Source organism: Phaseolus vulgaris, chromosome 2 (genome assembly GCF_051622355.1).
Source record: "Phaseolus vulgaris cultivar YP4 chromosome 2, ASM5162235v1, whole genome shotgun sequence".
Taxonomy (NCBI): domain Eukaryota; kingdom Viridiplantae; phylum Streptophyta; class Magnoliopsida; order Fabales; family Fabaceae; genus Phaseolus; species Phaseolus vulgaris.
The window spans coordinates 31,213,083-31,238,369 of record NC_143499.1 but is presented as its reverse complement, the minus strand read 5'-3'; the positions used below and the strand labels follow the sequence as shown (position 1 = coordinate 31,238,369).

The 25,287-nt window shown below is 32.4% G+C and overlaps 3 protein-coding genes across 4 annotated transcripts; all 3 read right to left on the bottom strand.

Moving 5' to 3' along the window:
- Window positions 1–4,911: 4,911 nt before the first annotated feature.
- On the bottom strand, window positions 4,912–10,949 carry LOC137811426 (signal peptide peptidase-like 2). Its single transcript, XM_068613175.1, has 14 exons — window positions 10,647–10,949; window positions 10,292–10,450; window positions 10,092–10,203; window positions 9,820–9,939; window positions 9,457–9,608; window positions 9,168–9,350; window positions 8,898–8,932; window positions 7,566–7,722; window positions 7,102–7,155; window positions 6,102–6,194; window positions 5,873–6,015; window positions 5,554–5,624; window positions 5,290–5,373; window positions 4,912–5,156 (listed from the first exon to the last, which is right to left on the bottom strand). The coding sequence occupies exons 1-14, from the start codon at window positions 10,791–10,793 to the stop codon at window positions 5,035–5,037; spliced, it is 1,632 nt and encodes a 543-aa protein (XP_068469276.1). The 5' UTR covers window positions 10,794–10,949; the 3' UTR covers window positions 4,912–5,034.
- Window positions 10,950–11,841: 892 nt separating this feature from the next.
- LOC137811425 (uncharacterized) lies at window positions 11,842–15,753 on the bottom strand. 2 transcript variants are annotated; one of them, XM_068613172.2, is made up of 3 exons: window positions 15,394–15,753; window positions 12,884–14,781; window positions 11,842–12,576 (listed from the first exon to the last, which is right to left on the bottom strand). In XM_068613172.2, the coding sequence occupies exons 2-3, from the start codon at window positions 14,756–14,758 to the stop codon at window positions 12,247–12,249; spliced, it is 2,205 nt and encodes a 734-aa protein (XP_068469273.1). In that variant the 5' UTR covers window positions 14,759–14,781; window positions 15,394–15,753; the 3' UTR covers window positions 11,842–12,246. The 2 variants fall into 2 exon arrangements, with proteins under 2 accessions (XP_068469273.1, XP_068469275.1); XM_068613174.2 differs by having other exon boundaries at window positions 12,884–14,773; window positions 15,394–15,745.
- A 2,284-nt stretch (window positions 15,754–18,037) lies between these two features.
- Window positions 18,038–24,288, bottom strand: LOC137811424 (ASI1-immunoprecipitated protein 3). Its single transcript, XM_068613170.2, has 8 exons — window positions 23,767–24,288; window positions 23,616–23,678; window positions 22,646–23,410; window positions 22,407–22,541; window positions 20,288–20,371; window positions 18,789–18,845; window positions 18,619–18,705; window positions 18,038–18,526 (listed from the first exon to the last, which is right to left on the bottom strand). The coding sequence occupies exons 1-8, from the start codon at window positions 24,034–24,036 to the stop codon at window positions 18,419–18,421; spliced, it is 1,569 nt and encodes a 522-aa protein (XP_068469271.2). The 5' UTR covers window positions 24,037–24,288; the 3' UTR covers window positions 18,038–18,418.
- Between the last annotated feature and the right edge of the window lie 999 nt (window positions 24,289–25,287).

Below are 25,287 nucleotides of genomic sequence, written 5' to 3'. Positions count from 1 at the left end.
AAATTAATAAATATGTAAGTAATATTTTCTTTGAATTGAAGCTGGTTTTGATCTAATGATAGTCACATTTATTCTTTGTTTTTTTTAAGTCTTCACCTTTGCATACATCTTATTAAGAGTGGAATTGAGAGTTTACTGATAACTTATTTAATATATTGGATTTTATGTAGTTGCTTAGATTTAAGAGTTTTCCTCAATTATTAAAAAATAATATTTATATTTTAATATTTAATGAAGTGTAAGATAAGCATACGTATGTACAACAATAGAAGATAATAATTGTTTGAGTAAAGAATGACACTGATAAGTTAATTAACTTAACCATATCTTCTTCTAATATTGAGTATATTATTAATTTTTTGTTTGGGATATAAACAAATAAAACAACATTTTTCACTCACCAATCAAATCAAGTGTTTTTCCTAATCATTTGATATAATTTTGCCATTTTCAAATTCAGTCATATTTTTCATCTTATGACCTCTTCTACTCTAACAATATATTTTAACATTTAGTTATACACTTCAATATTTAATCATATAAAGAATAAATGGTATTAAGTAATATTTTCACTATTTAAATTTAAATATATTACAATAAAATTTTATTTTGTACTGTGGGACATAAAGTACATTAACAAATATTTAGTACCTTGAAGTGTAAAGTAAATGATGAGTAAAATCCTAACTCTTAATAAGATGAATGGAACAGTGAAGAGCTTTTAAGAAATAAGAGTATAATTAAATTAAATTTAGCATTAATTATAATATAATTATATCTTAAATATTTTCATTTTCAATATTTTAATCTATTAAAACATGTATTTAATAAGTTTAATCCTATTCACTTAGCGAATATATTAGCTAAACTGATTTAATAAAAGTAAAAAAAAATTATAGGAAAGTGAGAAAATTAAATGACCTTAATTACTCTCTTCTTTCAAGAAATGTTTGTGGGTGAGATTGAATAACATTTGGACAAACTTATTATTAGAGTCATTACAAATAACATTGGTTTAGTTAAATTCTGTATTTTCTATGTTAGATTTAATCAAATTAAGAACACTCTTGAACTAGTTGGGTTAGGTCAAATAGGTTAATATTTATTTTTTATTAAAATTTGTAATTTTTAAAAATAAACACAACTAAAAATAACATAATTTTTACAAAAGTTAATTCAAAACTTCAATTAAATTAATAAGTCAAGTTACAATAAACTTATCCAAACTAATTTAAAATATAAAAAATATAATACAATTTATTATAACACTTAATCTCTATTTAGGTCTCAAATCATTTATACTAAATTTATTCATCAATAAATAAATAGATAGAAGTGGTAGAGAAGTAAGAATAAATAAAAAGAATGGGATTTTTCTTGATTCTTTCGCTAGTTGTCCCTGTTTCCACTTGCTGCCTCTTTTCTTCCAATTTGTCGGTACATTTTCTTTTCCAGCATTAAATTTTGTAACTAAATTATTGAGTTACATTTAATAATCAGTAACACCAAACCCTTTTATAGGTGGAAGAATTGTATATGGACAGCTGCATAAACTGACTTACAAAGTTTTTTTTGCCAAAAAAATAATGAAACTACTTATTTATTATTTTCATTTCATACAGTTATATCCCTAAACTATTAATTTATTATTTTTACATTAAATGTTTTCTTTCCACAAATCAGATGCTGCTTCCAGTGGGGATAGGTCCTTTCACATTTTATTCTTTCAGCAAAAATCTTATACAAAATTTATATGAAAAATCTCTTAAAACTAAAAAAATCTTGCATAATTTACACAATAAGAGTATATTTTCTTTCCGACTTTTTTTCACAAAGACAATTACAATTAGCTACATTATTCACAAAAATAGTTATGATTAGTTATATTATTTCACAAAGACAATTATGATTAGCTACATTATTGTTTTACTCATTTTTTTTCAAAAATAGATCTTGTTTCTGTTTTCGCGGTATTGAAGAAATTTAGTTTGAGGAGAAAACCATACATTATTAGTTAAAATTTAGTACTAATTAGTTTAACATGTTATTCCTTTCATCTTTTTATTTATTGCAGTTTCTATATATATATATATATATATATTGTAGTATTTTATTTTCTATTGTACATATATTTTATCTATATATTTTTTATTTTTATCAAGAGACATATTTGCATATTGTTTTCATATTAAATGTTCACTTTAATTTCCAAAATCATCAATCTTTCACCATGTTTCGAATATCATCTATTGTTTTATAAATCCACTAAATTCATCCTTACTTATTTTCACCTTCACTTTATGTTTTCTGATGACCTTTTGTCTTGTCTACTACTGTTAGGGACCTATAGTCCTTCTACACTTTCATTTTCATACTGGTATTATCTATAATCAAGTATTAATCAGTTAGATAGAGACATCTTCTATCTTACAAAAAGATTGAGTACATCAATACCCATCTTTATCTGTGGTTTTCTTCTCCTATTGACGTGATTCTGAATTATTGGATATATTTTAAGCATGTTAAAGGATTTAAACACCAATTTGAATATGAGAAGGATGCTATTGAATTTTTATTGGCTATCCAAGTCCAAACAACTACTTGTGCTCTAAAAAAAAACTCTTCTTCATAAGCCCTTCCATTTCTAAATACAAGTCCATTTACCTGCTTCCAAATATTTTAGAAAATGACTACCCACACACACTTCCAAACTTGATTACCTTTCATTTTCAAGTCCAAAATATTGAATAGGTGAAAATGGTGAACATGTTGGTTATGATGTACAATTTTAACACCTATCCATGTGTTACACATATTTCACATTCTAAGTGTTATATTGTAATAAAAGAACAAATGACATATCTCCTCAATTAGATAGACTACACATAAAACATATTTTATTTTATTGTTAAGACTGACTCACATGTGACATAAATTGTCCTTAATGAGTACAAAAACACACTCTAAGCCCAAAATTAAGCTAACAATGTAGTTTTAATCTTCCAAAATTGACTATAAAACATGTCATCCTTTCCATTATCCCTCCTTTTTTTTGTAATTTATTGTATGCTCACTAACTATGTACACCAAAATCTCCTCATCCTTCTTTCTTTTTTAACTCATGCATTAGCATCTCAACCTGGATTTTTCCATTTGAATCACCCTCTTAACCACTTCAAACACCATTCTCATACATTTTCTTACTATCTTCCTAATTTTTCAATGTTTGCACTTTTGAACTTTGAATTGTTGCATAATCTCAAATATGTATGTATTAGTTCCTTTCCATCCAACCATCTATCTCTCAAAATGTATCTTAATATCATTTCTTAGTTTCCATGGTATTTTCTTGATACCAATTTATCGTTTTTTTCCACCTCTACATACCTTTTTTCTATATCCATCCACCACTATAAGTTATGCTTTGACACAATAATTACCTCAAAACCTTTATTTAATCCATAATTTAATTCTAAAATATCCCTCGAGGTGCCTTGACTTTCTGTTTTGTTTCTTCATTTTAATACTTTATATTTTTTTTCCTCTTTTCACATTAGTTTTCTTAACATTTTGTTTATGCGTTAAACTTTATATATATATGAAAGAATATTTAATTATGTAAGTATTTTTTAATTTTAATTGATTAAATAAAATAAAAATATTTTTGCTTGTATATGTTAAATAATTTATAATAATCAATAATTAAAACTTAACCTATAAGTGTTAATAAAGAATACCTTTTTAATTATTTTTAATTTTAATTTTTAATTTGATTAAAATTATGAATCTGACTAGCTAGACTCACGCTACTTTGATACCTTGTAATAGGAAAACTGAACATTTCTTAGATATGGTGAGATTATTATCTATATTTGATACAATCATTTCATAGCTAAGACTAAAAGACATATTGAGAAGCAACTTCCAACAAAATTTTATCCCAAAATTGTTAATCTTAAAATAGAAGAACAAAATAACTTTAAAAAGATAGAATTTGAAACTATTTGGTGTCAGTCTTTGTAAATGATAGCTAGCCAAATGCAAGATCAGGAGACAAATTAGCTTCAAAAAATTATTTACATGACAATTTTGATGCATGAGGTATGAAACTTTGAAGCTCTTTAGCTAATTTCCCTATCAAATGAAGACAAAATCGACATGTCCTTATTATTGTAGACCACTCATTCTAATCTATACTTAAACATCACTAAGAAAATAGAAATTAGTATCGTATTACAATATTCTTTCAATTTAAATAGAAAATACATTTTTTATTTCCACCTTCACACTGATTTATTATTATATTTACAATAGCTGCCTAAAAGGTGAGTCATATTTCTCAATTTTTTATTGCATCTCCTGAAATCATGGTAATTGCATCCATAATTTCCCACCACAAATTTTCCCATTGTGACAATTGTCACACAAATTGTTTGCTTCTACCAAAAAAAAAAGATGTTAAAGCAAAAGGAAAACTTTCAAATATATAAAACTTGAAACACCAAACTAAATTAAAGGCAAAATTAGGTGTTGTTTATCATATATTATTCCCTACATTTTACTTTTATTGATGTTTTAGCATTTTTAAAAAATCATATTTATTGATGTTGAGTTGTGAATAGAATATTAGAACTTTGATTTCTATTATCTTCTTATAGAATACTATTGTCTTGGAACATTCTAATATGATTAACTCCCATCCCATTTCTTCAAATAATTTCTTTTAATCTTCATTAAAAACATTAATTGTGAATGATTTTGGATTGGAATGGAGGAAGTATATAATCCATTAGCTTGCCTGGGTACAAAACTCCAAGGGCATAGGCACAAAACCATCACAGAACGCAGATCATGCAGTAATTGGTGGTAGTAGTATGACAGTGAAGAATTAGAGATTTCTACGCAGTACTATTGGAACAAACTCTACACTAAATGTAGACTATTTCTATAAATGTGATTCCCTTGCTCTGTTAAAAGGGGATTGGTGCTAATTATGGCTTTGTAAGGTACAGAGTTACAAATAATGTTACAACTTCATTCAAGGCTTAATTCTCCACTGTGTTGGAGTCTTAAATGTGGGCAGGGTTTTTGAGGTTCTCCACTTGTCCACAAACCCTTCAAATCTCCTCTCTTCTGCCCCAATGTCATCAAGGTTCCTGCATTAATCAATGCATGAAAAAGTAAGCACCTAACTATATATTGCTACAGTTTCATAGATAGATTATGGCTTCAGTTATTTCTTATCTTAATATGAAACCATAACAAAATAACATTTTGCATCAGAAGTACCAAGGGTAAATGGAACGATGTATAATAGTGCTGGTTGGCCATGTCCGTCCATCAAGTTTAGTGCCACGTACGTAATCAAAAGACCTACCAGCATTAGGAAAAAAGTCAGGTCATGCTTATGTATTCCCCCAATCAATGATGTAACCTTCAAATCAGTAATTAAAGAAAAGGAGAAGAAAGAAGTTCCCATAAAATTATTCTAATAGCTGAAGAGAAATGTTACTGAAGAAACAACAGAGAAGGTGATTGGTGTTTGATTCTCACCAAAGCCATATGCACACATTGCCCACAGGAAATATCCACCTCTAAGGCTCTTGTTTGCCAGCCAATCGTACCTGCAAACACGTACCATTTTGGTCAGAAAAGCTTTTTCCTCACCTATTGCCAAAACAGTACTTTAAGATCTCGAAAATTGGAGTTTTAAGATCTCAAAATTCCTTTGTTCTACCTTCTGATGCTATTATTGTCAAAGAAAAATTCCTGGAAACATGCTGAAGCAAAGATTCCAATCCATAAAATTTGGAAAATATTAATAATCAAATTTTGCGTTGAGACAAGTCATGCAAGAGAGGGGGAAAAAAACCTGAGTGAGAATGCCACCAGCATTCCAGGTAAAAGGATGTCTCCGAAACCTATGATGCTGTAACCACCCCATGGATCAAAAATACGTGGGAACTTTAGTAACATTGGAATTCCATCTTCTCCACTTCGATCACCTCGGGCTACCTATGAGAAAAAGTAAGCAAAATTAAAATAGTAAATACATAGGGTCTTAGTGACTGTCATGCAATAGAATGGAGCATAGTACTAACCACAATCATGACACTTTCCTTGAAGAACTTCTTTGAGACAAACACCCAAAAGATGTCGTAGATGAAGGCACAGCCGATAAGAACGGTACCAACCTGATTCAGGAAACAGCCAAATATTTTACACAAGTGTCTTGGGTATTTGGGATGGTTGCAAACCAATTTTAGTTTTAGTTTTTTTGGGTGATGACCTTGATTGCAACAATTGTCGATGGTAGTAGTGTTGGTGGTGATAATAATATCGATATGGCAGGAACTTTGGTATTATGGAATGTATATAAGTCCCACGTTGAGTGATATAAGATGTTCGGTAGAATATTTAAGTCTTCAGTTCTCCTATTTTAATAGTTGATTTTTGAGGATGTTTTCCAAGTGCATACCAAAAGTAGCATTTAAAAGACATTTTTTTTACGTCTTAAAAATTAAGTTAAAAGTGTTTTGAAACTTGGTTAACAATCAATTCAGCCCAACTTTACCATTTTAGCTTTTTTTGGTACAACTAAGAAATAAAAAATAATAAAAAAGAATCAAAGTAGGTAACTAAATGCATATCATGTCCAAAGCTGATCCCAATTATCTTCAGGTGTTCCCCAACATGCTGTGTAAGCCACCACATTTTACCATTTTAGCCGAACACATTTTTGTTTTTAAATTTGCATTTGAACTAAAAATTTAAAAACCTGAAACACCCAGAACAAGACCTTGATTTTCTAAAAAGAAACATTTCATGTCGCATAAATATATCAAGACAACTTCTCTAACTTGACAAACTTCAGAAGGGAGTGCTTGCTGACCAAATAGAGACAATGCAACACCAGATACAAATTAAATACGTTGTTAGTTAATTTCTTCCTAGTAAAAGATGTATCAAAAAATTGTGAAAGTAAATATCAAAATGCCCATTCAATGGTTTCTACTGCAAAGTAACAGAATTCAAGAATAATTTTATCATGTTTAACATAAAGCACAGCACAAACATAATAATGTGAGTTCAAATAATTACCTTAAGATTTGGTACATGTACAATCTGTAGAACAGTTATAATCAGTGCAATTCCCTGTCAGAACAACCATGAAAAATAAATTATGATTAAATGGACAGTAAGTATAAAAATGGCAAGGAAATATCCCGTTAAGTATAAACATATCAACAGATTTTCATATCATATATTTAAAATAGCAAAGTTCATTATCTTTGTACAGTCAGGGCAAGGAAATATTATGAAAAAGATGCATTTAGAAATAAGGATCCAAAAGAAGCTTTGACCAAAAGCACCCATTTGACAATCCTGCCAGGCTATTAAATTTCCTTGTCGAATGTAGCAGAGGCAAATGGCTGCGCATTTTACAATTTATGCATATAAAGCACAACTAAATTATGACCTTTGAAAATAACAAAAAAGACAAACTTTCTTTAGACCTTGAGTGTCTACGTGATATGTAAGACTGGAGAAATATTTATCCTTACGAGTATATCTTGACAAATCCAGGCAAAGGAATTGTTACGATAAACTGCCCAAAGAACGGCAAATGTTGTACAGAATGGAGAAACAGCCAAAGTCAGGTATGAGATAGATCCCAAAAAAGGTACTTTGATGTATGCCTCTCCAGCATGCTTGAACCACCTGCACAGGAAAACAATGTAAGTTTCTTCTATGAGTTAACATCATGGAGGAAGTGAGGAACAAACTGATAACTTCAATTAAAAAGGACATACAGGATGAAAGGGTGCAAAATCAAACATTATAACAGAGATTCTTAAACTTTGAAAATTACTCTACCAAACGTGAGGAAAGAAGATAATTTACCTTATGACATGATTTTCAAAATTACAAAATATCATTTGAAACATTTATATTTATATAATATATATTTGTAAACAAAATGCGATAAGATTATCAACATCTCTTGTTATTCCTGCATACAAAAATTAAGTTTACTAAAAAATTTATAGCACATCTTCACAAAATTAATGAAAGATCAAAATAAGTTCATTGTAGTTAGTCTTCTTAAATACTAAAAATGCTGATTACACCTAGAAAATCCTTTTCTCAGTCATTTAGTCAGCTTTGTGGCAGAGTGTCTGCACGAATGTTTATGTGAGTGTGCAAGTCCATTAGACCTGATGTCTCCAGAAATATCTAACAATTTAACTATTTTCATGATATCTTCTGGAGAATTAAATGAGTGACAGACTTCTCGAAAATGTGTACATGACCTTTATTCTGCATGGTAAAATCATCCTAGAATTATAAAAGGATTGTACAAAATACCAGGTCTACGGAAGAAGAGACGGGAAAGAAATGCACCATCAGCACTAAGCAAAGCCTTGGCTGTTTTTACTGACTACCACTGACTATACAGCTCTTTTTCTATCAAAACAGTCACAACCACAACATTCACTTTGTTGCAGATTATGTGCAAGAAAAAGCACATATTGGAAGGTTACAGTTAGTACTTTTCTATATTGATAACAACTTCTGCACAAAATATCAAGCTCATATAATAGCTTACATGAATTTCTAGTCTAAGATTTGAAAATAATTAATTAAATATGCATTTAAATGAAAAGGAAAGATAACTGCTTAAGGCCTAAAGCTGATCATGCAAATAAGAAGGCAACCCATTTAAAATCCAACAGGGGTTATTAAACATATATGTCAACTCTCCCCATATCTAATATGAGCTTCTCAAACAATCAAAGAGGAATTGTTTAAAAAAATAAAATATAACAATCTTAACAGATGGATACTAAGACCAAAAATTCATAATAACATTCATTAAAGATAATATACCACACCTGGACAAAAGAGCAACCAAACAAGTTTGCAAGCCCTACAGATACAAGAAAACATGTGGTTACCGATGACTTGGTAGAGAATAGCATGCCAATTGAAGGAAAGACAGAGAGTTTGTATTCGGTAATGGCAGCAGAGAGTTTTTATAACATGCATTCATGCTATGTCATAGAAGTTAATGTTGTGCCCTTCTTTTTCCTGCATAGATATGTTTTTTTCCTAATACAGATGCAAAAATATAAAGTTTAGACTGATTTATTGGAAGTTAATACCTCAATCCCACCAATACAGAAGAGAACAACCAAAACCTCAATGAACCACGACGACATCAGTTTGTAAAGCATAAACAGGAAACATGAAGCAAATACAACAAAAAGGACTGCAGCTTTCACGTTCATATTTACAACTCCATTAACACTAGCATATTTAGTGTTTGGGATTTCATCTGAAGCATCCTATAAGAAAAGAAGAAATTGAGAGTAAGTGGTGGGATCAAAAACATATTAAGACAACAATGAAAATCCAACTTGAGGGAATACTGAAAGAATAGGAAAAACAGACCTTTAGGAGCTTATCTTGTTCAATAGCTGATTCTCGGGCTGTCCAAGCTGACCAATATGATGCACACAATATGGTAAGAACTGCCATCATCCAAAGAAATACTTCTGCTATGTCAACAGATGGTCTACGTGGTGAGTATAGCTGCACAGACACTGCAAGATGGCAAAAAAGTTTAGAAGCTCCCTCCCTTACAGGAAAAACAAAAGTAGCAGTTGCATTGTAATTACAAGAATCTCCTCATAAGCATTAAAGATGTTGTGACCATCACTTAGCTAACTGCATTAAACAGAAACTATTACAAGATCCACATAGCATGCACAAGAAAACATCCAGAGATATTTTGAAAATCGAAAGAAAGCTCACCAGATGAAGTACTTGTCAGCATTTTTTCCAGCCTTGTACCTGCATCTAGTGGAAGCATGACTGCAGGTATATGTATGTTCAAATCAGTTTCATCAGGATCGCAAACCATCTTGTAAAGTTCTGCAAACAACAAAAACAAATTTGATATGAAAAGAGAAATAGGCATACGAACTAGACATAACAGCCAAGCAACTCCTCGCCAACTACTAAAATAACAACCCCGCACACAAAAAAAAAGCAAAAAGGAAAAAAAATACTTAATATCTTTTTACCTTTTTGGTTATTTATAATGAGGATGGCTGAAGCATTAGCATTCTGTGCAGTATTTGCCTTTCTTGTGAATGTACAGTTGCCTCGATCCACCATAATGACATCTCCCACAAGCTGACAGTTTAGACAACTACTAACATTCAATACTTAGCTACACCAGTGACCAAAGCACACTACAACACCACACAAGTGAAGAAAGAACCTTATTCTTTGGCGGGCTGCAACAGTCACGAGGATCTGAAAGAATAAGGCGTGTATGTCGTGCATTCTTCTCTTTTGACACAATGGCTCTGCCAAATCTGGCACCCACACCAACAAATTCAGCATCCTCTACACCGTTGACCCAGGTTTGCACTTTTACCTGACAATTATTACAAGTTCATCACAAGTTGGATTGAACTCGAGGCTAATCGATTGCTCAAGTACTAAACGCTCAAATGTTGTCTAATTCTGGACAATATGATTATGATGCTCCATGACCATGCATGCTCTAGTGCGATGAGAGAAACCCAGAAATGAAAAGCGAAAAAGAACTGAACTTTTTAAAGTGGGTATACCAGAACGAACTGGTTGGCGCAACCCGGCTTCTTGGGTGTTGAATCGTCATCGTGAACTATGTCCCCAGCTAAGACAGAAGGGGCGTCACGGAGAAGCAATATGACTGCAGAAAACAAGAGAATCGAGCAGATCTTCTCCGAAGCCATGGATGCAGTCTCACCTCAAACAAGATTTACAAATCATTACCAACTCATAGTTGAAACGAGGAGAGACACACGCCGCCGCGTCTCGGAAAAATCCACTTTCTATTTTGATCCATTCGTTAGAAATAAAAAACATCAGGCATTTTACTGTTATTATTTAAAGAGGAAATTACCTGCTTCATCAGGTTATTCTAATTTCTAATTCACACTTATCTTCCAATTTTAAAATATTCATTCACATATTTTAAGACTCTAAAAAATTACATTCTTATTTTTTATACTTTTAGTGAAGTAGTATATTTCATCTACACATTAAATAAACTTAAATACAAAACTGTAAAAACTAAAAGTTAAATATTCTTTTATTACAAATTATTATTATATATAAGTATTATATTAAAAAAGTTAAATATTATTATTTCAAAAAAAAAGCATATAAGTGTAATTCAATACAGAAATAAATATAATTTTTTCGATTAATAATAATAACTTTATATGCAAAGATATTAGTATTATTTAATTTTATTATAAAAATACTCTTTTTAAAGTGTATTTAATTAAAATGTTATAAAAAATAAAACCATTCCAAATAACAATTCAATTATTAAAAAATATTTTAGAATAGTATCATAAAATAAAAATAATGAAAATATATTTTATATTTAAATATGCTAGTTTTTTCCTTATAATTAGTTCAAAATGAAATATGATAGTGCTGAATCCAGAGTAGCAAATTCAATGCTCGGATCAATGACTTATTAATGCATGTAGATGTATATGATTTATTTTTTTTAAATATGAATGATATATATAATTGCTAAAAATTATTTTATAAGAAGTGATTTCACAAAAGAAAAAAAAAACTATTTTTTTAATAAATTAAAACTCAATTATGTTTAAGTAAAAAATAAATTTAAAATAAGATCATTTCTAAAAGTTAACTTATAAAAAAACTAATTAGTTTACTGGAAAAAATATATTTGTTCGTATTGTTTTTCTTAAAAATGTTTATGAAGAAATTTATGCACATGACTTTGAAACACGGTTGTGATTTATCCCACGCAATAGCAAGTTTTATTGAACAAATTAATGGATTGATTTCCATTATCATTTGATTTCTGAATGTTTACATACAGAAAGGACTAGAATGCATGCTACAACAATTTTCTGTAAAATATTCTGTTCTATTTGGTGTTACAAACAATGATTCACATTTTCTTGATGATAGCAGGGCATTGAGGGTGACAGTATATATGCTTTTGACATCATGAACAATAGCACAGACCCAGAGAGAATGTAGCATCTCCTACTTGTATTCATGTAAATCCTGTTCTCTGCATGGTCTTTCTACGCATTTGCTACCAACTTCAAGGTCAAACCAGCAATAGCAATGGCTTAAACAATGGACTCAAAGCTGGCAGAAATATCTCAGTTGGATCAGGTGTACTCTACACTTTTATACACGAGCAATAGGAGAAAAAGGTGGGTTTAGCACATAGGGTCGAGGAATTCCTTTCTGAATCTTGGCCACATTCTTTTTCTCTTCTTTGGTCACTGAGTTCATCAATATCTCTACTTCCTCTTCAAGAAGCATTTTCAATGAATTGCGTCGAGAAATCTGTTTGTTTTTCTCCAGCCCTGCAGCACCGAAGGTGGAGGTGCCATGCAAAATAGCAACACTAATGGAGAAAGCTTGTAATATGGATAACTGTGCATGGAAATCAACTTCATATTGTCCCTCCTCCACCATCTTCATGCCAAAGGTAGGAGTTCGTTCTTTGACTCCCTATGCACCAGAAGGAGAAATAAGTACCAGAGAAAACAATGAGAACCTCACAAACGAAGTGTGTTAAAAGTGTTGCACTGAATGAAACAGAAAAGGTCCAATTGGAATCACATATGCAGAAGCATGTCTTTGGAATTACACCACTTAGCAGTATAGAGTCAGTATCTTTTTGTTTGTTATCCTATTCTGGATGCTTATATCTTTATTCGGAAAGAGAAAATACAAAAAAGTAAAAGAAAAGAAAAGTAAATGCATGACTATTTGAAGTCTTTTTCACTAAAGAGTTCATGTGAAATTGAAGCTTTACCTGAGTAAAAAGTTCCAGAGTTTGATATTCCTCCATAAGAGGGTGGTCTTCAGCAAATTGAACACCAGGATTGCCTAAAAGAATAAGGGGACAGGCCATGTCCCAGCCACCACAATCACAACCTCCACCATGTTTCAATCGATCAAGCAATGATGATGGACCCTGGCTTTCACCACTTGCCAAGCCATGGTTGCCACTTGGTAGTACCACCTTCACCTGTTCTAGGACTTTTCCGTTATAAGAGAGGTCACTTTGTTTGGAATACGCTTCAGCCTTTATTCTATCCTTCCTTTCGCATTTCAAGTTTTCTCTCTTGCCAAAAGGAATTTGCAAAACAATGGCAGCCATTTCAGGGTTTGAATACAATTCTGTGGATGACAAAGGATAAGCATTTGAATTGTTAAAACATGCAGTGCTTGATATAGGCTTGCTTTTAGTTGCCAAAGTCTCTTCAACTGGTCTCAAAGTTTCTCTCTTCATTCCTACACGGGAATCTTTTAGAGTGTCAGAACAATTTTGCTCGCTACACGACTTTTTTTCAGGTGAAACACTTTCTCTTGAGCGTGCAAGGTCAAACAACACAAATTCTGCCACCATAGAGTTGTCAAACATTCCAACTTCTAATTTCGAACATGAATCAGAAGAAACTAGCATCTGTGCTACCATTGATAAATCTTTGTCAGAATAATGGGACCCCAAGTCAGAGGCTGTACTTTTCTTTCTTTTATCCATTGAGTGAAAGGTATACACCCAGTTGAAAGCATTGTCTGATTTCCAGCTCTTTGCCACAAAAACATCTTCAGGGCACTTTACCTTGAACTCATAAACTGGCAGTCCATGTTTGTTTTTCAGCTTGAGTTTGCCATGAAGATGAACAGGTGAACAAGATAGACCTGAAAACTGTATATCTCTATTGATAAACTCGGAAATAATGTCAGAATGCTTTGTTGTGTTAGAGAAGTCATTTAGCAAAGATCTCTGATAAGTCCTGTTTCTTGTACCATTTCTAGTCCCAGTTAATTTGACCTCAGTAGTTTCCAGCACACAACTCACTGGACTTGTCAAAGTTTTTGACTTTGTGAATGAATTTAGCCTTTTCCTGATAGAGCTGAGTGAGACTTTTGGACTTGCTCTTGGGGAGCATTCACTCTCGGATGGAGATTGCATGCAAGAGATTTCAACCATGGAAGAATCTGGCTTTCTTAATCCATGAACTGAATCATTTTTAAGATGATAACTACCATCGATTAGTGAACCAGCAACCTTGTCACCTCTGATTTCTGTATTTATAGAACCAATCCCTTCTACCGCACCATATTTCCCATCCCAAACATCCGAATTTAAGCAAAATTCAATATAGCCATTTGAAGTCTTGTTCTCCATCCCAGCCCAGGAACCAGAAACAGATGGAGATGGTGAACCTAAATTTGAGTCCTGAGATATTACAGAAGGTCTCTCGTCCATACTTTCATCATCTGAACCACACAGAGAATCAACAACACTACCCGAAAAAGAAGCATCACTACTACTACATGAAATTTCTATTTTTTTCCTTCCCCTAATGGTGCCCATTTTCTTTATACTTATAACTTGCTCTGAAATCTTATGCATGGAAACTTTTCTCATTTCTAAATTACCTTCCAGTTCATGAGATCTACAGGGAAGGCTCTTATGTGAAGAAGAATTACGGAACCTACCAAAATTGATATCAGCAAAGTTCTCTTTTAGTTTCAAAAATTCATCTTTCCCAGTGGATTTCCCATTTTTATATATTTTCTTCACATTCAAACAATATTGCTGAGATGGAAGAACAGTATCGGGACTAAGACCCACGGAAGACTTCTCGTTGAGATCCAACTTCAATTCTTGCCCCATTCACACACTACAACCCTGCAATGCTATTCAAAGGAAAATTAAAAAAAAATGATTACTTTGCAAGAGAGATCAAATTGAACTTAACACAATGTTGCATTTGGTGTGTAATTGAAAGAGCTTTAAATCTTAGTTTTGCAACTAATCTACGAATATTTAGTTCAGCTTCCCAGACAACACAGAATTATCAATAATGGTTCGGCCCTGAATTTTAACATAAACTGCTGAAAATCACAATTCAAACAGAATGTGATAATATTTCACAACAAACTGCTAATTGCAAGTAAAAACGCCACCTACACTGACAACAGATATCTACAAACTTGCAATTGCAAAAAAAATTTCCAGTGTATGTAGTCAGAAGTTAGAAATTGGCTTGCAGAAAAACTTGAAAATAACAATTTTTATTCCCTCCAAAAAAAGGATCCTAAGTGATCTGTAGCCAAAAAAATTGCAAAAGGAAAAGGTAAAAACATGCGCAACACCCAGAATTTGAGTAAAGTAATTACAAGGATGGTAATTGCAGCGCGAATGTTAAGTGCAATATTCGAAAAATTCAAATAAAGCTCACTTTAATACCAAACCATAACAGTAGGAAATTACAAGAAATGGAAAGCAGTAAAAGGAAAGGGCCATACTGAAGTAGTTGTTGGAGAAGTGATGAAAAGAACGAGTGTCAACACACAATCATTGGCTCCAAACTTGATCAAAAAGTCTCCAAGAATGTAACCGAAGAAAGAGCAATCCTTCTTGGCTCCTTGGAAAATCAGAATTCGGAAACAAAAAGCAAAGACAGTGGGAAGAAGAAGAAGGAGTGAAGCATGATAAATGGTGTGAAAAAGTGAAGGTAGAAGGGTAACTAGAGAACAGAGAAGAACAATGAAGTCTCTCTCACATGAAAAGGAGGGGAAAGAAGAGACACTGAACAGATGATCTTCTGTATATGTCTATGCTACTAAAGCCAATGTCCTCGAACACCATCATTATGCTGTGTTCTCTTTTTCTCTCTTTTTTTTATTATTATTTACTAGGCTCAAAAATTCTTCATTTTCCTCCTTACATTTCTTTTTCACATTCAATTTTATCCACATGTCATAAAAATGTTGAATATATTCTTTAATTATTAAAATATATATGGAGTTTAACTAGTGATTGGCGAGTCAAATATTACGTATAAAGAGAGTCGAATATTACGTATAAAGAGATTGTGTTTATCGATATTTATACATAAGAACATTAATATAGTACAGTTGAAGTCAAAGAATTATGAATAGTCAATTTTAAAGGAAAAATAATATTTATTTTTGAATTAGATCAACAATAAGACTAATTAAAATAATTTTTTTAGTATATATAAAATAATACATAAGAAAGAAAGAAAAATAGATTACATACTAACTAAAAATACATTTTTTTTTTAACTTGATGTTTTAATCGGTCAAAAACTCTTGTTTGGAACAATTACATTAAAAAAAAAAAAAATCATTAAAATATTTTGTTACCTGAGAATAACATAACATATTTCAACAGTAAAAAAAAAACAAGTTGAACAAATTAAAAATTCAAAATAGATAAAAAAAACTAGTTAATTTTATTATTATTTGCCTTTTTCTTTTGTCTCACTCAGCGATCAGCATGGGACCAAAGAAGCACGGTAAAGTAAAGTGAGCCGCTATAGAGCGTGCGTGCAGCCATGTGAAAAGACAAATAACCCCATAAAGGGTGAAACTCTTCCATGAAATCAATAATTCATCTCTCTGCATGCTAAGATAATAAATATTCTTAGCATTAAATAAGAAATAGAATATTAACGTGTTAAAGGTTAAAACACAAAAACAATATTTAAACTTTTTAAAAATTGATACAAAATTATTGTAAGAAAAATATAAAATCATTTATCATAGAATTCAAAACTCAAATGTTAATGTTAGGATCCTACACATTGTTTTGACCATAAATCTACAAGATGCTACTAATCCATATTTTTGGTAAATTATGTAATAACTGATAAACATCAGTAGTATCATATATAATTGGTTAGGATTGAATTGGTTTACAAAGGAGTTAACACATGAAACTTGATGAAATAAATAAAAGTTTTACTCTATTAAACATCAAGTCTAAAAAAGATTAATATAGTTTAGTCTTGCGATCTTATTCCTATCAAAGTACAGAATTAAATGGGTGTAGTCGAAACCAACAAAGTTCCCACCTTTTTTACTACTATATATGAATTAGTGGTATTATCAGAGATAAAATGTGGACAGAATTGAAGATGAGAAGAACAAAAGCAAAAAGGAAAAGTCTGAAACAATAACAGAATGAGCTACAGTGGTTGTCGGAGGTTAGGCTGAATGAGGGAATTGGATGGTTAATCAAATAAATAATTATAAAATAGGAAAGGACTTGTGGATAAGTTTATTTTCTGAAAGAACAATATTACTAATAATGAATTTCAGAAAATGACGTTGAACATGTTAATGAGTAATTTAAGATCCATTACAGTGCATCCAGAGAGAATGACACTTGGTCACCCTCGGTTTTATAGTCCCTTGACTTTACTTGTTCCACTTGTGCTCCAAATTATGCAGACCATCTCAAGCATTAAATTGGTTCTCTTAGTCCAACTTTTGCATTTGGTTGATGAAAAATTGAATATTGTCACGGTGAGTTGTCACCGTCGCACTAATGGGGGCCATCATGTTCCCTCCTATTTTAATGTCATGTCACCGTTTGTTCACAGGTAAATAACTTGAACTTTCTTCCAATGAACTATTTGGGCAAAAACATTGAATTCACGCTGAGTTATTTGGATCACATGTTGCCAAAATTATTTTTTGGGTTCATAACGATTTAGTAAATGTGATTGCCATCAGCGGAGTAACTTATTCTTCTTTAGTTGGGGTGGTAATTAATAAAGGTCAGTGTAGCTGTAACATCAAGAATTGTTATCTTGCAGGGCGAAAATAGAAACGAAAGAACAAAATATTAGTGCATCCCAAATTTGTCACGACTGGTAACTGACATCCTGTCCAAAAGATGAGGTTTTCATACACAAATTAGCGGATTAAATTAAAAGAAATCCATCAGAAACAGAATGCCACCAACAATCCTTTATTTGGCTCAAAATAAAAGTATCAGCAAAGGGCTAACGGTAACTAGTGCCCTATAAGTGATCCTCACGTCACAATCATAGGTAACATCTTTTGCTCTTATTTAATCCAGTGATAAGGAAGATGCTAAACACAAATCCAAGCATGTTACTTTTACTTTGACCATTAATGACTTTAAAAAGTTAGCACCTATATATAATCAAAGTCAAATTAAGAAATTCACTGTTATGACAAACATTCCCTTACTATGTAGAAGGTAACATCAGTCAGTTAATGTGAAGTATTACCCAAAACAACCGCTTTTTGCATGTAATGCGAAAATCAAATATGAGGAGAACTAAATCTATTTATGAACAATGTTTTGCTATGATGTGACTGAACACTGTACAAGATTGATACATGTTTACGGTCATCTTTCCTGGACTGACTTGCAAAATAATATCTGGAGATATACGATTAACTTGTTTTGTAAGAGATGTCATTGGCTGACTTTGAAATCACAGGGCCTCACCAGCTTCATCTGAACATCTTTAAATTATGCAACAGACTACTACGGCGCTGTGCCTATGTTTCTTTTTGAATCAGATGAATCTATGATAGGCATAGACACCTCATCTCGTGAGGCATACCAGGAATGACCGCAGGAAACGCATTCCAACTGTAAAGGCAAAGCAACAAGCAATCAAACCAGGCCATAAAAGTGCACGACATAGTTTTGGAAATAGGAGCTCAAGTTAAAAAGATGCAAACCTGATATCGTTCATTATTTCCAGCATGGATAATCTCTCTCAAACCCACCTTAAATTCCATGCATTTTGAGCAGCGGCCATCTGTCATCTGTTTAAGAGGGAGTAAAGCTGTTAACATATATCTTCACACTAAATAGTTAATGACAAGAAAACTGTAGATGGAAATTTTACTTGCAAATGTTGGGTTTCGTGAGGCTTCTCGGTTCTTTTGTCAGCAACCAAACCCTCCTGAAGTTCATACGTTTAGCATATGCCATAAGAAGTTATGCATCAACGAGCAGCTCAATTTTTTTCAAAGGCAAATTTCAAAAATTGATGACAAAGGTTACCATACCTTCAATTCATAGTTGTTATTGATGTGTTCATGTATTTTTAGTTTTTTCATAGAAGACAGCGCAAATAGCTTTTTTAAACATAAAAAGTTATTTCAAAGCGCCCTTGAATTGAATAACATCAGTCAATTTCAGAAGTAAAATTTCAAAAAATGTAATATATATTTACCACTGCTTTGTCTTTGCCTTAGTAAGGCTTGATTCCTACAGAGAAATTCCAAACAAAGCAAGCACTAAAATAAGGACTATTTGAGTAGTCTCAAGATGTACCTACAATGGATTATAATGCATCTTCGAAAGTCACCTTAATTGCAATCAATTCTTGACCACCTTAACTCAGTCTATCAAAATAGATTGTCAATTTCTCAAAAAATACCACCTACAAAGGGGTTATTTGTGTACTTGAGTTAGGTCCTAATCCCAAATTCTAAGATAATATTAGAAGTTGTCCTAGATTTGTTGTTAATGTCAACCTACTAGAATTGGTTGCCAATGTCTCAAAAAGGACTACTTACAAATGATCTTATTAAATCCAAATGTTTGTAACTCAACTCATTTTATTCTGAAAAGAATCGTTGGCCAAGTAAATGTTCTAGCTTCTTGTATAAAAATGAACCAAGCCAAAACTATGTTCTTTTAAGATAAATATATACGGCAAATAGGCATAATATGCAAGAGACTACTTTAGAAGGTCGAGACTTGTGAAAAGAAAAATAGTTGTTCAGGCTTAATCCATTTGCTCAAACAAACCTAACTAAAAACATGACCTTGACATATTCAGGAAAAGAAAAATACAGCTTCAACATGACTTATCTAGCGCATCTATAACTTGATTATTTTTGCTTTTGTGGAAGTTTTCCTTAAAAATATTTTTAATTTTTATATGTATATTATTTAATAGCTATTTTTAAAAACTGGATAGTAATCTATAAAATAGAAGTACATGCTAGTCTAGTGGTATTATACAATAGAATCTATGTAATCTTCATTTTTCTAATTTTCTAAGGTATAAACAGGTTATTCAGGAACTATTTTCGAGTTAAAGTTTAGAATAATTGAGCCTAACATCAAGCTTGACAGGTTTAATAATCTAAAAAATGAACTCAGATTGAGCATTTAACAGGTCGAACTCAGGTAGTTCACAAATAACTCAAATCACTTAAATTCCTAATTGAGCCTAATGTATTTCACTAATGGAGAAAAAGAAAGATGCTTCATGGCTGAGATAAAAAAAAACAGTGGTAGGAAATCTAGGAAACAAGCTCATCATTTCATCATAAACAAATAACTCAATAGTCCAATTGATATTTTTGTAAAAGATGTGGACATATATCATACCTTTAATTCATTGGGTGTCATATTTAATAGTTTTGAAGGTTCCAATTCTCCGCTTAACAGACGGCATGCTAACACTGCATTTTTCTGTAAAAAAAAATTTACAATAGAATCAAATTATTATTTTTGCAGGAAAGAAACATATACACGAATAGTGAAAAGTCGCTTTAGTTGTGGTCATCCCTGGCCAACCTTATGCAGCCCCTCAGAGGAGATTGTCAATGCCTAAAAAAGACTACATACAAAGGACTGACCAAAAAGACTGGGTCAAGCATCATGGTGTTCAGCCAGGCTAACAAGGCATCAACTCTTAGGGGCTTAAGACAATATGGTATACCATCATACAACAAGGCCAATCATCAACATACAAACCAATTTCTGGGATTAAAATAGATCTTAAACTTAAATGCTAAGACAGCATTAGAGCTTAAGATCATTGTCATGCTCCAATCCCATAACTAGTGAGTGAGTACTAGGGTGTTGGAAAGTCATTACAGATGCAATCACCTCTAGCTCACCTTAATTGTAGCCTATCAGAGTTGGTTGTAAATGTCTCAAAAATGTCTACCTATGATTACAGGATTTATCCAGAAGATTAAGCAAGGCTTTGCAAAATACAGCCATCTGGGCATCCACTTGTAGGGGGTGAAAATTCAATATTGATTGGAAATAAGACCTAAGTAGTGCTTATAGGGTTTTGGTGATCCTTACCATATAACTCAATTTAGCAAAGTTGAGTAACATCTGGACCCAAAATTTGAAATAGTATCAAATTATATCCTAAATTCATTGTTAAACCACCTACATTGCCATGCTCGTAGCCCATAGCTTTCGGCATGAGTGGGGGGGTAGTCCTTGTGATTACCACTAGACTGCCTTTGTAGAATTTATCAGAATTTGTTGTCGCTGTCTAGAAAAATACTACATGTGAAGAAGCTAACCAAAAAAGTTGAGTGAAACATCATCCTGTGCAACCAACAAGCCATTAACTCTTACGAGGTTGAGATCGTGCATTCAACTATATATAGATAGAGCCTAACTAGTTCTTCTAAAGCTTGGAATATCCTCACTATACGAGCTAATCTAGGGGGATTGAGTTAGGCTTTAAGTTCAAAGAATAGATATTCAAACGGATTTCTCAAGCGAAAAATCTCAAAATCACAGGTTATGATGATGGTCAAGATACAAGTAAGAACATCTAATTTTTGTTACAGCTAAGGTTATCCTTAATGCTGAAACCCATTTTGGGTTCTCTGCATTGTTTTGGGCCCTCTATTGACAACTTAGAGTTAAGAAATTACCCTTATGTTTGGGTTCTTATGTTTATCTTTTTTCTTTTCCTTGTTTTTAACTATCAAATGATGCAATACTCCCTTCACTTCCTCCTTTCTCCTCCCTACCCTCCCACCCTTTTGTCGTCACCTTATCACACACGCTCTTTCGCCTCCTTGGTCATCTCAACCAGCTGATCTAAATTCTCCTCTCTCCCCTTTCTCCATGGATGGGTCTGAACATAAGACACAAGAAAGATGGTTGATTGGATGGAGGATGTTAGACCTTGACTGTAGACGCTGACTCAACAGCAACCATAGGTGTCATCATGGATGTGGTGGTATCAGTGCTTGTTATTTTCCCTCCTTTCTCAACTATATCTGGGATCTAAAATTATTTTTTATTTTAAAAACAGTTCTTATGGGTTCTTCTATAAGAACTGATTCTCCAGTATGGAAACCGACTCACTCTTCTCCAACAGAAGGACTGAGCAAATACGGGTTCTTAGATTTAAAAATTGCTGTAAGAACTTGTGATAAAGACGTTCTAACTAGCTTTTCCCTTTCTTTTCCATCGTCAGAAGAGATAACAACACATGGATATAGATAGTGTGTTTCATACATATATAAATTACTTAGTATGCAATAGCATTATCATCTAACCTTCCAACTTATTATTTGTTAAATAGAAAGATAATAAATGGTTCACATTTGTAACCTTTAGACACTACTTTTAAAAGATGACAGAACATCGATCAACAATTTTAAAAGTTCCACCTTAGAATTTAGCAGAAATATTTAGTTTTTTTTTTCAAGAATATAACTTGTATATGCAAAAGTCATCTTCTGACCTGGAGATTAAAAACCAATTGCCGCAACTTTTGGTTGTACTTCGTAGAATCTGATGAGAGAGCCTCGTGTGAAGCTTTTTCGAGAGAAACTATGGCTGATACAGCAGCATCTGGCCAGATAAAAGACTTGGAACTCTGTAAAGAAAAATTTGGGGTGGGGGATGAGGGAAAGAAACCGAATTCATATCATCCGATAAGGAAATGATAAATTTAGAGAACAAAATAGAGATTAATCACACCTTCTGAACCTTATCTTGACAGTCATTTACTGATTCTGAACTTATATGCTTGCTTCCACCGTTGATTTCATCAGAATTGACATTTCCCAATCCTTTGTCCCTTTCTTTGCTATCATTAGAATCACACATGTACTGAATGCGTTGAAGCAACCTCTCCAACCATTTGTCACGATGGCTATCTCCAGTTAGCGCGTTGAATTTTACCAATATGCCATAATACTCTGAGGCATTAGTTACATAAGTCACTGGTGTTTCTGACTTTGGATGTTGTTCGCTCCTGAGTGTTTCCTCCTCTTCCTTTGAAACATTGGGAGGTGAAACACTCTTTCTCCTTAAGCTTAAGCTTCTTCTATGTTTCATCTGGTCCTCGTCATCATCAGGGGCTTCCTTAGGCTCAATGTCAAGAAGTTCACCAATACGTTCCAGAGTCTTTTGAACAAGAACATCAATTTCTTGCTGCTTAATATCCTCATAGTCCTTATCACTCAGCCTCCAGAGTTTTCTTTCCACAGTGTCATACACCTTCTGTACAATAAACCCAGGGTGATCCTTACGTTTTGGAAGCTGTTTGTGTCTAGGAACAAAATGCACCACACACTTATGCATTACAGCCTCCGCTGGAACATCATCACGATGAAAACTATAAAACAGCTCCCTCGTATCACACGATTGCCAGTTTCCACCTCCTTTTTTCTCAGCTTCTTCTGGGCGATAAAACCATTGTCCAGTTACTTTCACGTTGCCATTGATAGACTGTGTAATGTCCTGACAGCAGTAAAACGTCTAAAATTCGAGTCCCTTGAAAGAAGATAAAAGTTGCAGAAAACCCTCCACAACACCAATTCAACACAAACAAGTATTCATAAAGGGGAGTAACAATTATTTATCAGGCATGAAACATTCAATTGACTACCAATTTGATTTAACATCACAACCAATATCAATTGACAAGGGAAATAGATAACAGTACCTTAATAATTGCTACATATGGCTTTTGGCCTTTCTCCTCGGGTACGAGAAGAACAGGATCCTCCTGCACAAACCAAAAACACCAAAATTAGAACTACACAGTGGTCATAAAATCCCTACAATTGAAGAATTGATGAGAAAAAGAAGCTTACGAGAGTATATTGGATGCCATCGAACTCGAAGGAGTCATAGTGCCTTTTCCTGCCTCTTCCTTTGCCCGAAACCCTAACAGCGTCGCCAATAGGCTTAGCGTCCTCCGCAGGTTGAGGCGGTTCCGGTACCTCTTCTTTTCCTTCTTCTTCATTGTCGTCATCGTTGTCTTCCTCCAGAAGCCTCATCCTCTTCCGCGTGCGTTGTGGGCGCAGCGCTTCGTCTTCGTCATCGCTGGTCGCCACCCGAGTCAGGCGAGGACGATTCACCATCTTCCAATTGTGAGTTACGATCACCGGTTCACCTCTTCAATGCCAATTCAAAACTCGCCTACCAAAAATCAATGTACTGCTTTAGGTGAGTCCATTGCATGCACAAACCCTCTTACTCCTCCCACCAAACCCACACCTTTTTTTTATTATTTCTCAAATTTTAATTTCTACACATTTTCATTATTATTAGACTTAGTTATACTTCTATACTCTTGTCTCTTTTTTTTTCTTAGCTCTTTTATCCTCTTCTACACCAAATTCTCTGGGAGCTTTGCTATTATTAGATGTAACGTGAGGAAATGGAAAAGAATTAAATATATATTTAAATTAAGCTAAAGAGAATAAAAATAACAGAAGAAAATAACTTTTGTATTATTAGTAATTATATTTTATATTATTTATTAACTAGTATTATTATAAATAATACTAATAAAATATTTACGATATAATTGATGAAATATTAACTAATATAACTACCATTAAATATCTATTCAATATATATTTTAATAATACTACTGCATAATGGATTATATTTAAAATATAATTAATTGTTGTATTAAAATTGAGATTAAGAGTTTTTTATAAGAATAATTGAGTCGATAATACAATTGTATAAATTTTATTATGGAAATGAAATTTATATTTTTTTTAAATCAAATGTTATGATTGAAAGTTTAAATCAACTCAAATTATGTTGGAATGAGACATTTTTTTTAATGTTAAAGAGTACTATTTAGTCTTTAAAGTTTGTATTTTCTTTAAAATGATTTTTGGTATTAAGAGTAGATATTTATTATAATTTTATTTAATTTATATGTTAATGATTAATACACCTTGTAATTGATTCTTTAAATAAGTTATATTTATCTTAATAAGATATTGGATTAACTAACTAACGGTACACGACTCTCAAGTTTGGTAGGCGAAGTGATTTAATCGACAACAAATCCATAAATAAACTATGATGTAAGTTGTGTATAATCGTTATATGATTGTACTTGAAATATTAGATTGTCCATTTTCAATATGACATAAATTAATCTTATTCAAATTACTTTAGAAATAAAGTTGACATTTGCCTTAGATTTTAAGAAAACGAACTTATGTCCGCCTGAATCGTAGTCGATATTGGTCATAGTTAACCTTTAATAACCCAGTCAAGTTGGGGTCAATGTTGATCAACATTTTAATAATTCAATCAAGTTGGGTTCAAGGTTGATCATAGTCAACTTTTTAATAATTTAGTCAAGT